This window comes from Nannospalax galili, unplaced genomic scaffold (assembly GCF_000622305.1).
Source record: "Nannospalax galili isolate Female #2095 unplaced genomic scaffold, S.galili_v1.0 scaffold278, whole genome shotgun sequence".
NCBI lineage: Eukaryota > Metazoa > Chordata > Mammalia > Rodentia > Spalacidae > Nannospalax > Nannospalax galili.
In genome coordinates this window covers 903,912-916,281 of record NW_008347536.1, presented here as the reverse complement: position 1 = coordinate 916,281, position 12,370 = coordinate 903,912, and the positions used below count along the sequence as shown (strand labels likewise).

The window sequence follows — 12,370 nt, the reverse complement described above, 5'->3', positions numbered from 1 at the left end:
CTCCTGCTCTCTGCCTGACTTACCTGGAAAGTGCCGCCAAGCACGGATACCTGACCTTATTTGGAACATGACCTTTGCCATAGTTACCTGGAGTAAAAACTACCCCCAGGGTTTTTCTATGTGATAATTAGGCATTGCCCCATAGTCGGATGATAGGATCCCCCTACCACATGTAAATAAAGCATACTATGAGCACCTATCAGCTGAAGCTTTGGCTGCTGCCTCCACACTATATTTTCCCTAACCCCCAATCCCCCAACATCCAGGTTCAGTGAAAAACTGTGTTTCAGAAAGTAAGGAGGAGAACGATAGAGGAACACATCTAACACTGGCTACCATAAGCACACACACAGAAGCATAAATGTTCTGGAGTTTAAGCAGTTGCTCTCATACTTGTCAGCTGTCTGCTGACCATTTAGTTCACTGGGGATAAGCTCATGTTCACGTTAGACTAAATTCTGCCCAACTTAGCTGACAGGTATAAATTTTAATGAAAAATAAATCACAGCTTAACTTCAAAGCAGAAAAGCAAGGCATGACACGGGACTAAAATTATATTCACTAACAGTCATATAGGCTATAAATCTTGTTGGAGGCCTACAAGAAAAGGGCCTTGGCCATCCCTGGCAGGATACCTGTTTCCTTATCACCACAAGCAAGTCAAAGTCCTTTGGCAAATGCCAGGGGGGTCTAAGAAGCAACACCTTAAACATGATGCAGCTGAACTTGGTGGAATAAGCCTACAGTCCCAGCACTCAAGAGGCAGAATCAGGAGGGTCACAAGGTGAAGGCTAGCCTACACTATATAGCAAGGCCTTGTCTCAAAACACCATAAAGGAAAACAGTAACAAGTAACAAAAGATTAATTCACATGTGCATGTTTCTGAAGTGTTAGTCAAACTTGTTTTGGGCACAGGGTCACTAACTGACCTGAACCTTGCTGATTTAGCAGAGCTGCCTGGCCAGCAAGTTCCAGGGATCTGCTGGTCTCTTCCTCTCCAGTCCTGGTATTACAAGCCTGCCAGGACATCCAGCTTTATCCCCATAGGTTCTAACGATTGAACTCAGGTCCTCGTGCCTGAATAACAAGTAGCAGTTATCACCCCATCCCCCCTACTTATTGTTTTGTAACTAAAATATTGTTTTTCCTCCATAGGTGACATAAATGTATCTAACTGAATCAATGATAAAATTTCTTTTAAGTACACATAGAAATTCTGTAATACATAGCACGTTGAACACTTAATAAAAATCTCTAAAAATTTTAATAATCTCTGCCATATTTTCATGTGATTTACATAATTTTAAAATAAGTTCATACTTTACATAGATTTTTAAAAATACATCTGATTGAATTGCAGACGATAAGCAAAATCCATTATTTGACTGCTTAACCATCACTTACAAAATAAATCTTACTTAACCATGTACTTAGAAAAAGTAGGCCAGTGGTTGATGGGGAGACATTAAAAAAAAAAATCAAGGCTAGTTTTAATTTCAAAGGCATGAAAATACAGTGGTAAGCTTCTGAAATTGCAGGATGCTGGAATGAAGCCCTACAATCTAGGAATGGGCGTGGCCGCCACCGCGATGCTCTCTATCGCACACTCATCAGTTCCTCTGCGGATCCGGAAGTAACCATCCTCGCCCCAGCCAATGCCCCAGCTGTTCTTCACAATCCAGTAATCCACCCCAGTGACAGGGTCTCTCCCATAGCCCACAAGCAGAACAGCATGATTTGTCAGCTCAAAGGGGTTGAAAGGGTCTCTCAACCCGGTGTGGTGGTAGATGCCTCCGCGGTAGTGCAGGAAATCATCTTGGACTTCAAAGGCAACTGCCATAGGCCCATGATTGACCAGCTCCAGCTTCATCAGGGCTTCGTTGCAGCCCCCATAGAAACCGCCCACATAGTGGTACTCGGAGGAATAGTAGCGGATGCAGTCATCCTTCGGCTTGCACGGAGCATCCTTGGCTGTGTAGGGGAAGCAGTCTTCTTCCACCACACCAAAATCTTGGGCGTACTTTCCTGCGATGAGGTACGGAAAGCCACCTTCACAGCCTATGGATGAACAGCATGCATGCTATTATGCCTTTTTCAGAAAGGAGCAAGCACTGTTTGTGCCCTGTCCTACTTTTTCTTCCCTGTTCCACTGTTCCTTATGTTACCCTGGAAGTTGTTCTTAGCATAAGTATCACTGCATTCATCCCTCATTTGCCATCTAGCTAACAATCCACCTACCCCATTTTTTTAAAATGGATATTTTATTTAGTACTTACTATGGAAGATACCTACACTATCCTACTGGTTAAAGGAAGGAAGTTCTGAAACCAATACACTTTCAAATTCAAAAGTATGTGAATAATTTGGCTTCTCTATACCTCAGCTTACTTATTTGAAAAATGTGCATGATAATAACACCTTTTCAAGGTTTAGAACAGCTATTTCACATAAAAACAGTCAATTTAGAGACTACTGTTACTGCCAAATAGTCATATACACATATACTCCCCCTCTAATAAGTCATCCTTGGCAACCTTCTGCCAATAGACTTCTGTCTTCCTCACCTTGGACCTATGACATCCACAGCCCACCAGTGTTCTTCCCATCATTATAGTTATTTAACTTCTATTTCTGTTATTTAACTGTAAACTTCATGAGGACACTTTGATGTATTATAGCCCCCGGGTTCTAGACATCACAACAACATGGCGTGTAAGTACTTCAGAAAGAACTTAACGTTCAGTCACTGATGGTTTTCACCAACAGTTTTTCTAGAAACCTGTATTACCTATAGCCTATTCTGGCCAAATGCTCCCAAACATAAACCATTATGAATATGGTTTTACTAGGAGCTGGATTTTGGAAAGGGACAATGATTGGAACCTAAAACTGCAATGCTTAAATGCTGTACAATCTTTATAATATAAAACATCCTATGCCCATTCTCTGCTTATGAATAAGGCCTGTGCCCACGTCTTACAGTTTTGTGCACTGTGTGATATTGCAAGTGGCAGTACTTAATGTACTGACATCTTGCTGTGGAATGCAGTGGATTCCACTAGGAACTGTCCACTGGTAATTGATGGGGCCAAATTTGCACCAAGGTTTCATGATATAGACACTGTGCTTTCTCTATTGCACCATCTTTTTGCCTTCATCAATGATAGTTACTGACAATCAGGCAAGGAACGCATAACACAGCTCCTGAAATACAACACTTACCTTGGGCATACTGGCTACAAGATACAATCTCCTGAGGACTCAAGATTGGAGTCTGAGTATTGTTGGTTAATATACGGATTCTGGCTTCTAGCATACCCACAGAAGCAAATGAGTAGCAGCTGCCACAAGATTCTGTAGAAGAAATAATATACATATATAGTATTCATACTTATACATATAGTTCAATAGATGTTTATAGTTTCTCAAAGAGTCATATGAAAATCTGAGTGAGATGATTAATAGAGAAGTTATAATAAAAGCTGCTCATAAAATCACATGCCTTTAATCCCAGCACTCAGGAGGCAAAGGCAGACAATCTCTGTGAGATTGAGGCCAGCCCAGTCTACATAGTAAGTTCCAGGGAGACCCCCGTCTCAAAATGATTAAAAAAAAAAAATCAGCACAATATAGAAGATTCAATCCACAAGTACTAACCTGAGATAGTCTTGACAAAATTACTGATAAAGAAGAATGGATTTATGTCTATACTATTCTCAGCCACCATACTGAGAGAAAATATGGAGGGACACATGTGAACTAAACCTTGAAAAATCCCCAATGCAGGGGCTGGAGAGATGGCTCAACAGTGGTTAAGAGCACTGACTGCTCTTACAGAAGACCTAAGTTTGAATCCCAGCACCCAGATGGCAGCTAACAACTGTCTGTAGTTCCATTTCCAATTCCTCTCCTGACCTCTGTGGGCACTGCACAACATGGGTGCATTTACACACATGCAGGTATAATACTCATACACGTAAAAATAAAAATAAATGAATAAAATTTAAAATTCTAATGCATTAGAGTTTGTTTCCCATAAATTCATGTTGAAATTTCAAACCTCAAAGTGGTGGTGCTTGGAAGTGGGTAGTGTCCTCATTTGTGGGATTAATGTCCTATAAAGGAGACTCTAGAACCTATTTGGCAAAGACCAAATGAATTATAAGAAGCTATTTAAAGAAAAAAAAAAGTATTGTAAAGTAATTCATGTGAATACAGTTATTTTTCTGTATATTTCTTTAAATTATGTGAGTAAAAGAAATAAACACACTGGGGCCAGAGAGATGGTTCAATGGTTAAGAGCACTGACTGCTCTTGCAGAGGATCCAGGTTCTAATCCTAGTACCCACATGGCTGCTAACAACTGGCCCTCTCTCTAGTTTCAGGGCAATCCGATGCTTTCTTCTGGCCTCTGTGAACATTGCAGGACACAGGTACACTTACAGACATGCAGACAATATACTCATATACATAAAATAAAAGTAATACATAAGATATTTGTTAAAAATGAAATAGACATAAGAAAATATTGAAAAACTGAACTTCTACACACTGTAGGTTTTTAAACAAATAAACATAACTTTACTATTTCTACTGCTGCAAAGCCTCTTTCGCCTCTTCCATTGATAGAGATTACATGGAAATATGTGTGTACCAAATCCATGATAAAGTCAGTTCTTTACAACAAAACTAAGCTATAAGCACTGTATTATGGATGTAAAATAAGATTTGTGAGGTCAATTATATATTTTAAATGCCATTTCTTCACAGAGACATGTCTTTAATAAGTCTATTAGTAATTTTGTAACTAACGTTATAGAGAGTGTTGTGAAAAGTATAATGCTTTTAAAATGTTACCCAGGATCCTGTTTTTCTCTTTTCTGGGTAATGATTTATATCTCTTCTGGAGGCAAAGGAAAGCCAGGACATTGTTCAAACTTCAACATCACAAAGGCTGTCTGTTTGAAATACTTAGATTTTTCTCCTCACACTAAGCTGGGCATTTCCCCCAATGCTCTTTATCTTGGCACGTGACTCAGTGGAGGAACTCTGTGCGTATTTGTGGAAGGAATGAGTCAAAAGATGAACAAGTAGCCACATATTTATAGTCCAGAAATAAAGTAAATTCAAGGGAAACAATCAACCAACCACTCTTTATCTCTAAGTTCTAGAAGGGGCAGAACTGTAGGTCGTAAAGTATACCTCCTTTAAATAAGTCACTGTACCACAAGGCCTTGCAACTGATATATCAAGAGCCTTATTTCTTAACCACTGTCACTTCTGATGTTCCATAAAATTCTTCCCTTTAAATTCTCAGATTTATCCATGTCAGCTATTGCCCTTGCTGATGAAGGATCATATCAGCTATGAATACAGGAGAACAAACACTGTAATGGGGCCTTGGAAGTCATCTACTAAGCAACCTACCCATTTAGTAAATGAGGTTCAGAAACTGAGGTAACAACCTGTCCATCAGCTAAGAGGCAGCAAGTGTTACACAATGCCTTGTTTCTCTTGGCTCCAGGCCTTTTAGGGCTATTTCAGAGGATTTTTTCCCTTGTCATATGGCCACTAAATACAAGAAAATTAACTTAGAAACTTTTGGGTTTTGAAACCAAAATATTATCCTTAGGACTTTTATTTCAAATGAAGGACTGACTGTCAATGAACAGATGCATGACTAAACAGCCAAAGTCACTATTGCTCTCAGGAAACAAGCAAACCATCCAGCTTTCTCAGCCATGGAGATAAACTCTATTAATCATTAAACTCTCATTATCTAACCATCAGCCACTGTGGGAGGGACAGGTCACAAGTACAGTCCACCATGGCTCAGAAAGTGTTCTGTTTTGAAATCACAGGAAAGAGAAAATCTCCTTTAGGTGTCTGACTGTCCTGGAAGATTGTCAGCTATCCAGTTAATTACTGCCTTCTTTCAAAAGGAAAAGCCAGTTTGGATTCCAAAAGAAACAGTCTTTTAAGACAACTGTCATGCAAAAAAGAGTAAGAAGGGGTCTAGCTGAGAGAGCTCTGCAGTGGCACGTCCACATAGCTCAGAGATGGAATGTGGTTTCACATGGTACACATCTTCCATCAGGGGGGACCACGCCAAAGGAGGACTGAAGAACCACAATTCCCTCTTCTTCCCTCCTCTCTTCCTTTGCCACATATTATCGGTGCGATCCAGAGCAGGTCACTTGGCCTTTGGCATTTTTTTTTATTTTTGTGCAAGATAGATGAGGTGGAACAAACAATTTAAGGCCCCTGCCTTTTTCTGCTCTAATAATAACCAAGATTTAAAACCAAGACTTAAATGGACTGGATTTTAAGCATCAGGAAAACCCTTTGCATTTCCTAATATGACCCTCGAGAGCCGCTCCCATTCTCCCAAATACAATAACAAGCCTTTCTAGTGGAAAACAAAGTTAAGGCAATCTCACTCAATTTCCCATCTTCTCACTTACACCTCAAGGTAAATCTAGCTATAAGGTGTCTTCAAAGCTGTTTTTAAGTGTTAATATAAAACTCTATCTTTCCAATATTACTTTTCACTTTAATCCTAATTTGTTCTCAGGCTAGAAAAAAGCCATGAATTCCCTTAACCATGGCTCATTTGCTATTCCGTGTTCTATAGAAAGTGGGTATTATGAAAGTTAGTGGATATTTCCAAGTATTTCAATTTGCAGGAAAGAAAATAACTGCTGTCTTTTCCAATCTAAAGTGTAAAAAGATAAGAAATTAAAAGAAGTTGTAAATACAGTATTTCCCCAAGTGTTTAACATGAGAGTGCAGTTGAGAGATCAAGTCAAAAGCTAAAACTTAGGATAACAATATTTTCTATTATCAAAGTTAAAGGAAGTTTTATGAAATTAACTTATGACTCAGGAAACTGAGTTAATCCTTACCATCGGATGTTGTATTCTGATAATAAGTGAATTAAAAGGTCCAGACACAGTTCAAAAAATCCACTAAGATTCACAGATCTGTTTTCTAGGTCTGTATAGTAATTAAAGACTGCATAACAGGAGGAATCTGAGACACATAGCAAAGAAGGGCTCCTGTTAGCTGCTCTAGCTTCCATTGGAAAGAAGACTAATTTTATTTGTATACAACTCTTTGTTTCTATAGGACTGTCTCCCAGCTAGGTAAATGAGTACCATTTATCACTCTGGTGAAACCCATACTAAGAAATACTGAGCTCAACCAGAAAGACCATCTACTAGCAAAGCCAGTCATTGATACAAAAGGAGGGAGTAGAATTCAGAGGCCACTGAGGCAGGATATATAGCACAGGCTATCCTCAAATTGGCAACCTTCCTGCCTTAGCCTCTCCAGAGGGCACCACCATAATTTTCCTCCATTCATTTACTAAAACAGATCATGCCCATTTTGTCTTTGTATCCCTAAAGCCATCCCAGAGCCTGGTATTTAACAAATGTTCAATTAAAAGCTTGGACTGGGCTTTTTTTGTTGGTTTTACCTTGGTTTCGAACAGGGCTAACATAATTAATCCCGTGTACATTTCTCCAGTCCCAAGATGTTGGCAAATTTGAAATCTTCTGCTGTATTTCATCAGTCAGTGGAGCAGGTTTGGGCCTAGAATATAAATATATCCTTAATATCAGCATAGTCTTTTCTTAAAAGATGGTTTCTAAACTGATTCTGTGATTTAAACCATCAGAGCTGCTAGGCTCTAGGTTGAGAAAGCTGAAGAGCACTTGTCCCATGAACGCTGCAGTGTGTCTGTTACACAATGTGTCAGTTGCATAACTCAGCTTGATAACTCTAGTTACTGGGGGTTTTCAGAATCTAGTCATTTTCCCCTGTAGTAGTTTCTGTGATGCTGTTTTTAAAAGATTAACTTTATTTTTTTATTTATGTGTATGTGGGTGTGTTTGTGTGAATGTATGCCATGTGAGTTCATTGTCCAAGGAGGCCCTGGAGCTGGAGTTACAGGTGGTTGTGAGCTACTCAATATAGTATTGGGAACTGAACTCGGGTCCACTGCAAGGGCTTCTGATTGTTAAACCATCTCCCTAGCTCCTGTGATTATATTTTTAGTATGGCTGAATAGTTGCATTTTGGTAGATGTTGAAGAAGAAAGGAAATATACAATTGGGAGTGGTGGCTCACGCCTTTAATTTTAGCACTTTGGAAGCAAAGGCAATAGATTTTTGTGAATTTATAGCCAACCTGGTCTACATACTGAGTGCCAGACCAGCCAAAGCTACATAATGAAACCCTGTCTTAAAATCCAAACCAAACTAAATCAAACTAAACTCAGGCAAACCAAACCAAACCAAAACAAAAAAGGATTAACTAGTGTTTGACCCTGGAGATAGTGAAGGCTTTAAACTTTTTAGATATGTGACATTCTGCAAAGGAGCTTTAATATCAAAAAAAAAAAAACAAAAAAACAGTTAATTCTTATTAAAATGGGGGTCCTTATACTTACCTCAAGTATTTTTATGAAAATCCAATGTAATAACAATAATACAAAAGCTTATAAATGGCAGCTGTGCTAAGTGCACCATTGAATTTCATTGAATCCCACGTAACATGCTGATATTTTAAAGTGATTTTTCTGGCACAAAACTGGCATTTAAATGCTAACTTATATCTTCCTACCATCCTAGAAGAAGAAGGGGGGGAGGAGGAAGAGGAGGAGGAAGGAGGAGGAGAAGAGGAGGAGGAAGAGGAGGAGGAGGAAGAAGAGGAGGAAGAGGAGGAGGAAGAGGAGGAGGAAGAGGAGGAGGAAGAGAAGAGGATGAGGAAGAGAAGAGAAGAGGATGAGGAAGAGGAGGAGAAGAGGAGGAGGAGGAAGAAGAGGAGGAAGGAGGAGAAGAGGGGGAGGAAGAGGAGGAAGAGGAGGAGAAGGGGAGGAGGAGGAAGAGGAGGAGGAGAAAGAGGAGGAGGAAGGAGAAGGAGAAGAGGAGGAGGAAGATGAGGAAGAGGAGGAGAAGAGGAGGAGGAGGAAGAGGAGGAGGAGGAGAGGGAAGAAGACAGGAAAACAACAGTGGAAAAGCGAAGCTTAACCGGGTGCCAAAGAAGAAGAAAGGGGAGCTTGTGGGCACTAACATGAGAATTATAAACAATTTACAGATGCTATATGTTATTGGATCTTAACGCTTTGGGCACAGTGATTAGGACTCTGGTGAAAGTCTGGATCAGAGAGATGCTCAGAAATAATACTTGCTTCTGATTTCAGCAGTTTCACTGACTCCTTAAGCCTCAGACTAAGGATATTTGAGACTTTCTATTTTACCATTAGATTTTTTTACAACAGACCTAATTTCTCTACAGTAATGCTACTAAGCATTGGGCAGCCAGACTTTTATATTTGCTTCACTATTTCCTTCTTTAACTGATTCTGTCTCTTAAACTCTTTATGAAGCTTTATTAGTAAAAGCAGTCCTTCATAAAGCTAGTCATCCTCTAGAACTAAGCAACCATCTAAAAGAAAAAGAGTGCCTCAGAAACGGCTGGGCTTCTAGAAGGAAGAGAGAAATGAGGTAAAAGGAAAATAAAGTTTTCAAGGTATGTATATTGTAGTTTGAGAGACAATCCAGTAGTAAATATTATTACGGTTCTATTTAGATTATGTGGGATACCACGGTGAAATGTAGACAGCGCTCAGTAATAGGCATAGCTGGGGACAGGAAAACAAGGCTGGCAGTATTCAAGGAATGGCTAACATAACAGGGAGAAGAGAAAAACTAAGAGGCAAGAGCCAAAAAGACAGGGGGCAGGAAGCCAACCAACAGAGCAGGAGAGAGAGGGCAACGCCAGAGTGTAGAAAACAGAAAGCAATGGAAGAAAGCACCAGACATCACGAAAGCAAGACTCCATCCCCCCCCAACAAGACTGGGCAATAAATGTTCATGAATTTGAAATGAAAAAAGAACAAAAAACTTCTTCTTTTTTTTTTTCTTTTTGAGACAAAGGTTTCCCTGGAGTCCCAGTTGGCCTGAAACTCACTATGTAGACTAGGTGGTCTCATCTCAGAGCCGCCTGCGTCTGCCTCCCGAGTGCTGGGATGAAAGGCCTGTGCCACCGCGCTAGGCTGAAGACTTTAAATTTAAATTGGGATGACCAATACAGTGATGGGCCACCCAGGAGGGGCTGATGGGACAGAGGGTGCCATTCAGCACCTTATTTCTTACTAGTGATAAGGAGAGGCACTGGACTACCTTGGGATCCTCTGGTTGTGGCCACCACTTCTCCTGATCAGATCTCTTAGGTTCAGAGTCTCATATTCCATGTATGTGGTTGCGGTCCAAGACTTCTGAATGGAATTGATTGCCCTCACGAAGTTGTGGTCATAACTGTAGAGCCTGTCAGAATATCTGCCAACACAAAGAGACAGCCAGCTGTAGTCTTTTCTTTTAAAAACAGATGCCAGTAAAACAGATACCCACACTTTGAATATCAAGGCGGGAGGTGTTATAGTCTTTTAGGAAAAGGGTTGGCAATATAGATGAAGAATTAAAACTGTAAGTCTCCCATGAAAGTTCAAATTAACCGAAATGTACATATAATGATTTTCAATGAACACTTTTATACTAGTGATAGATTAGAAACAACCTAGATAAATGTTCCAAAATAAGGGACTGATTAAAATATTGGTACTTCATGTACATATAGTTTATTCAGTTAAAAATGCATAGATTATTTCATAATGTAAAGAAAAGTCACATTAATTTTTAAATGGCAGAGTTTATATAGATTAATCAATTTTTATAAGTTTATATATGCATAATTATGCCTTTTAAAAACCAACCATATTTATTTTTGTAGGTAGTCTGAGTTACCTTTGCCGAATGACCTCCCTTTTTTATTATCTATTTTTTTTTATTTTGAGATACAGTCTCGTGTAGCCTAGATGGTCCTCACACCCATTATGTCTCCAGGGATGACTTTGTACTTTTGATCTGTCTGCCACTACTTCCCAAGTGATGCCAGGAAAGTACCTTTTCTACCAAGCTACATCCTTGACTCCCACATGCCCCTTTTAAAAGTGCACTTTTATAACCCATTATATGAAACTAGGGGAAAACAGAATGTATATGCAATGCACATATGTTTTATGAATGCATGACTCAAAAATATTATTCCATATAAGTGTTTTATGCCTTCATTCATTGAAAATCAGTATCGGCAGGAATATCTGAGAACTTTCAGCAATGTCAACACCACCCAACTCTGACCACCTCAATCAGGATCTGCACCAAAATTAGCTCCCACATGATTCATAAAAACATTAAAATTTGAGAAGCTTGTCTATTTTATACAAAATGTTTAGATGCAGATGTAAAAATAACTCAGAAAGAATATGTTTACAAAGAAAAAAATTAAATAACTTATTCACTTAATTCCAAAATTTATCAAACTTATGTGCCATGGACAGGAATCATACAAGTCACTATAGTGTTCCTACTTTAACACATTCCATGACGTGAGCACATGCAGCTCACCATTCAAGGCTTTCATCAACATTCAGTTACAAAAAGCAAGATCTACTGAACCTGAGTGACATTTCAGGCACACTGTGAACTTTTAATTCTCATTTGTAGAGAAAGGATTGTGATAGTGTCAGGGAAATGGAAAGTACTGCAAATATTGAGCAAGTGTGCAGCCGTGTTTTTAGTGCTTTAGTGTTTTTATTGAAGTTCTTTCCCAGATGTTGCAAAGTGTGAAAGCAGAGGTGTCTTACTGGATAAGTTACAACAGTGCTTGTGCTTTATTTCTGACAATACTAATCCCCCCCCAAAAAAAAAGCTACAGGTATTTTACCTCTTTAAGCTTTAACTTTTACTTAGTTTACTTACTTCTATTTTATTTTATGCATATAAGTATTTTGCCTGCATGTATGTAAGTGCACCACACGTGTGCAAACCTGCAGAGACCAGAAGAGTGGATCAGATCTCCTGGAACTAGGGTTACAGATAACTTATTTATGATGTGGGCATTGGGAATGGAACCTGGGTCCTCTGAAAGAGCAGCCAGTGCTCCTAACTGCTGAGCCATCTCTCTAGCCCCTAAATGAATATTTAAAAATATTCTCCACCAAGTCTTTTTTTTTCCCTGGCTATATTAAGTCTTTGAGAAGCATTTAGAAAGACCGTACATACTGCATGACCGCAAGGACAGGATGCCATTAAAAGTCTTAAAATCTTTTTTTGTGCTCCTAGCCTGCACTACTATCCTCAGGACTCTTGGGGTAAGTCCATAGCGCAGCTCTCCGAGCCGGGACTCCCTAAGCCACATTCACCGTTCCATCCCCGCCCTCGCCCCTGCCGTTCTATACTCCTAGTTTGGGCCCTGCACCATTCCTAGTCTTGGGGCCCCAGACACCTGGGGAACCAATAC

General features: G+C 39.6%; 1 protein-coding gene across 1 annotated transcript in view; it reads right to left on the bottom strand.

The window, feature by feature from the left end:
- Positions 1 to 1,246: 1,246 nt before the first annotated feature.
- Ctsc (cathepsin C) overlaps positions 1,247 to 12,370 on the bottom strand; it is a 40,721-nt gene continuing 29,597 nt past the window's right edge. The window contains exons 4-7 of the mRNA XM_029568853.1: positions 10,192 to 10,347; positions 7,482 to 7,597; positions 3,224 to 3,355; positions 1,247 to 2,059 (exon numbers count right to left, since the gene is read on the bottom strand). Coding sequence (XP_029424713.1) covers positions 1,557 to 2,059; positions 3,224 to 3,355; positions 7,482 to 7,597; positions 10,192 to 10,347 — 907 coding nt within the window. The 3' untranslated portion in view covers positions 1,247 to 1,556. The remainder of the gene's footprint in view (positions 2,060 to 3,223; positions 3,356 to 7,481; positions 7,598 to 10,191; positions 10,348 to 12,370) is intronic.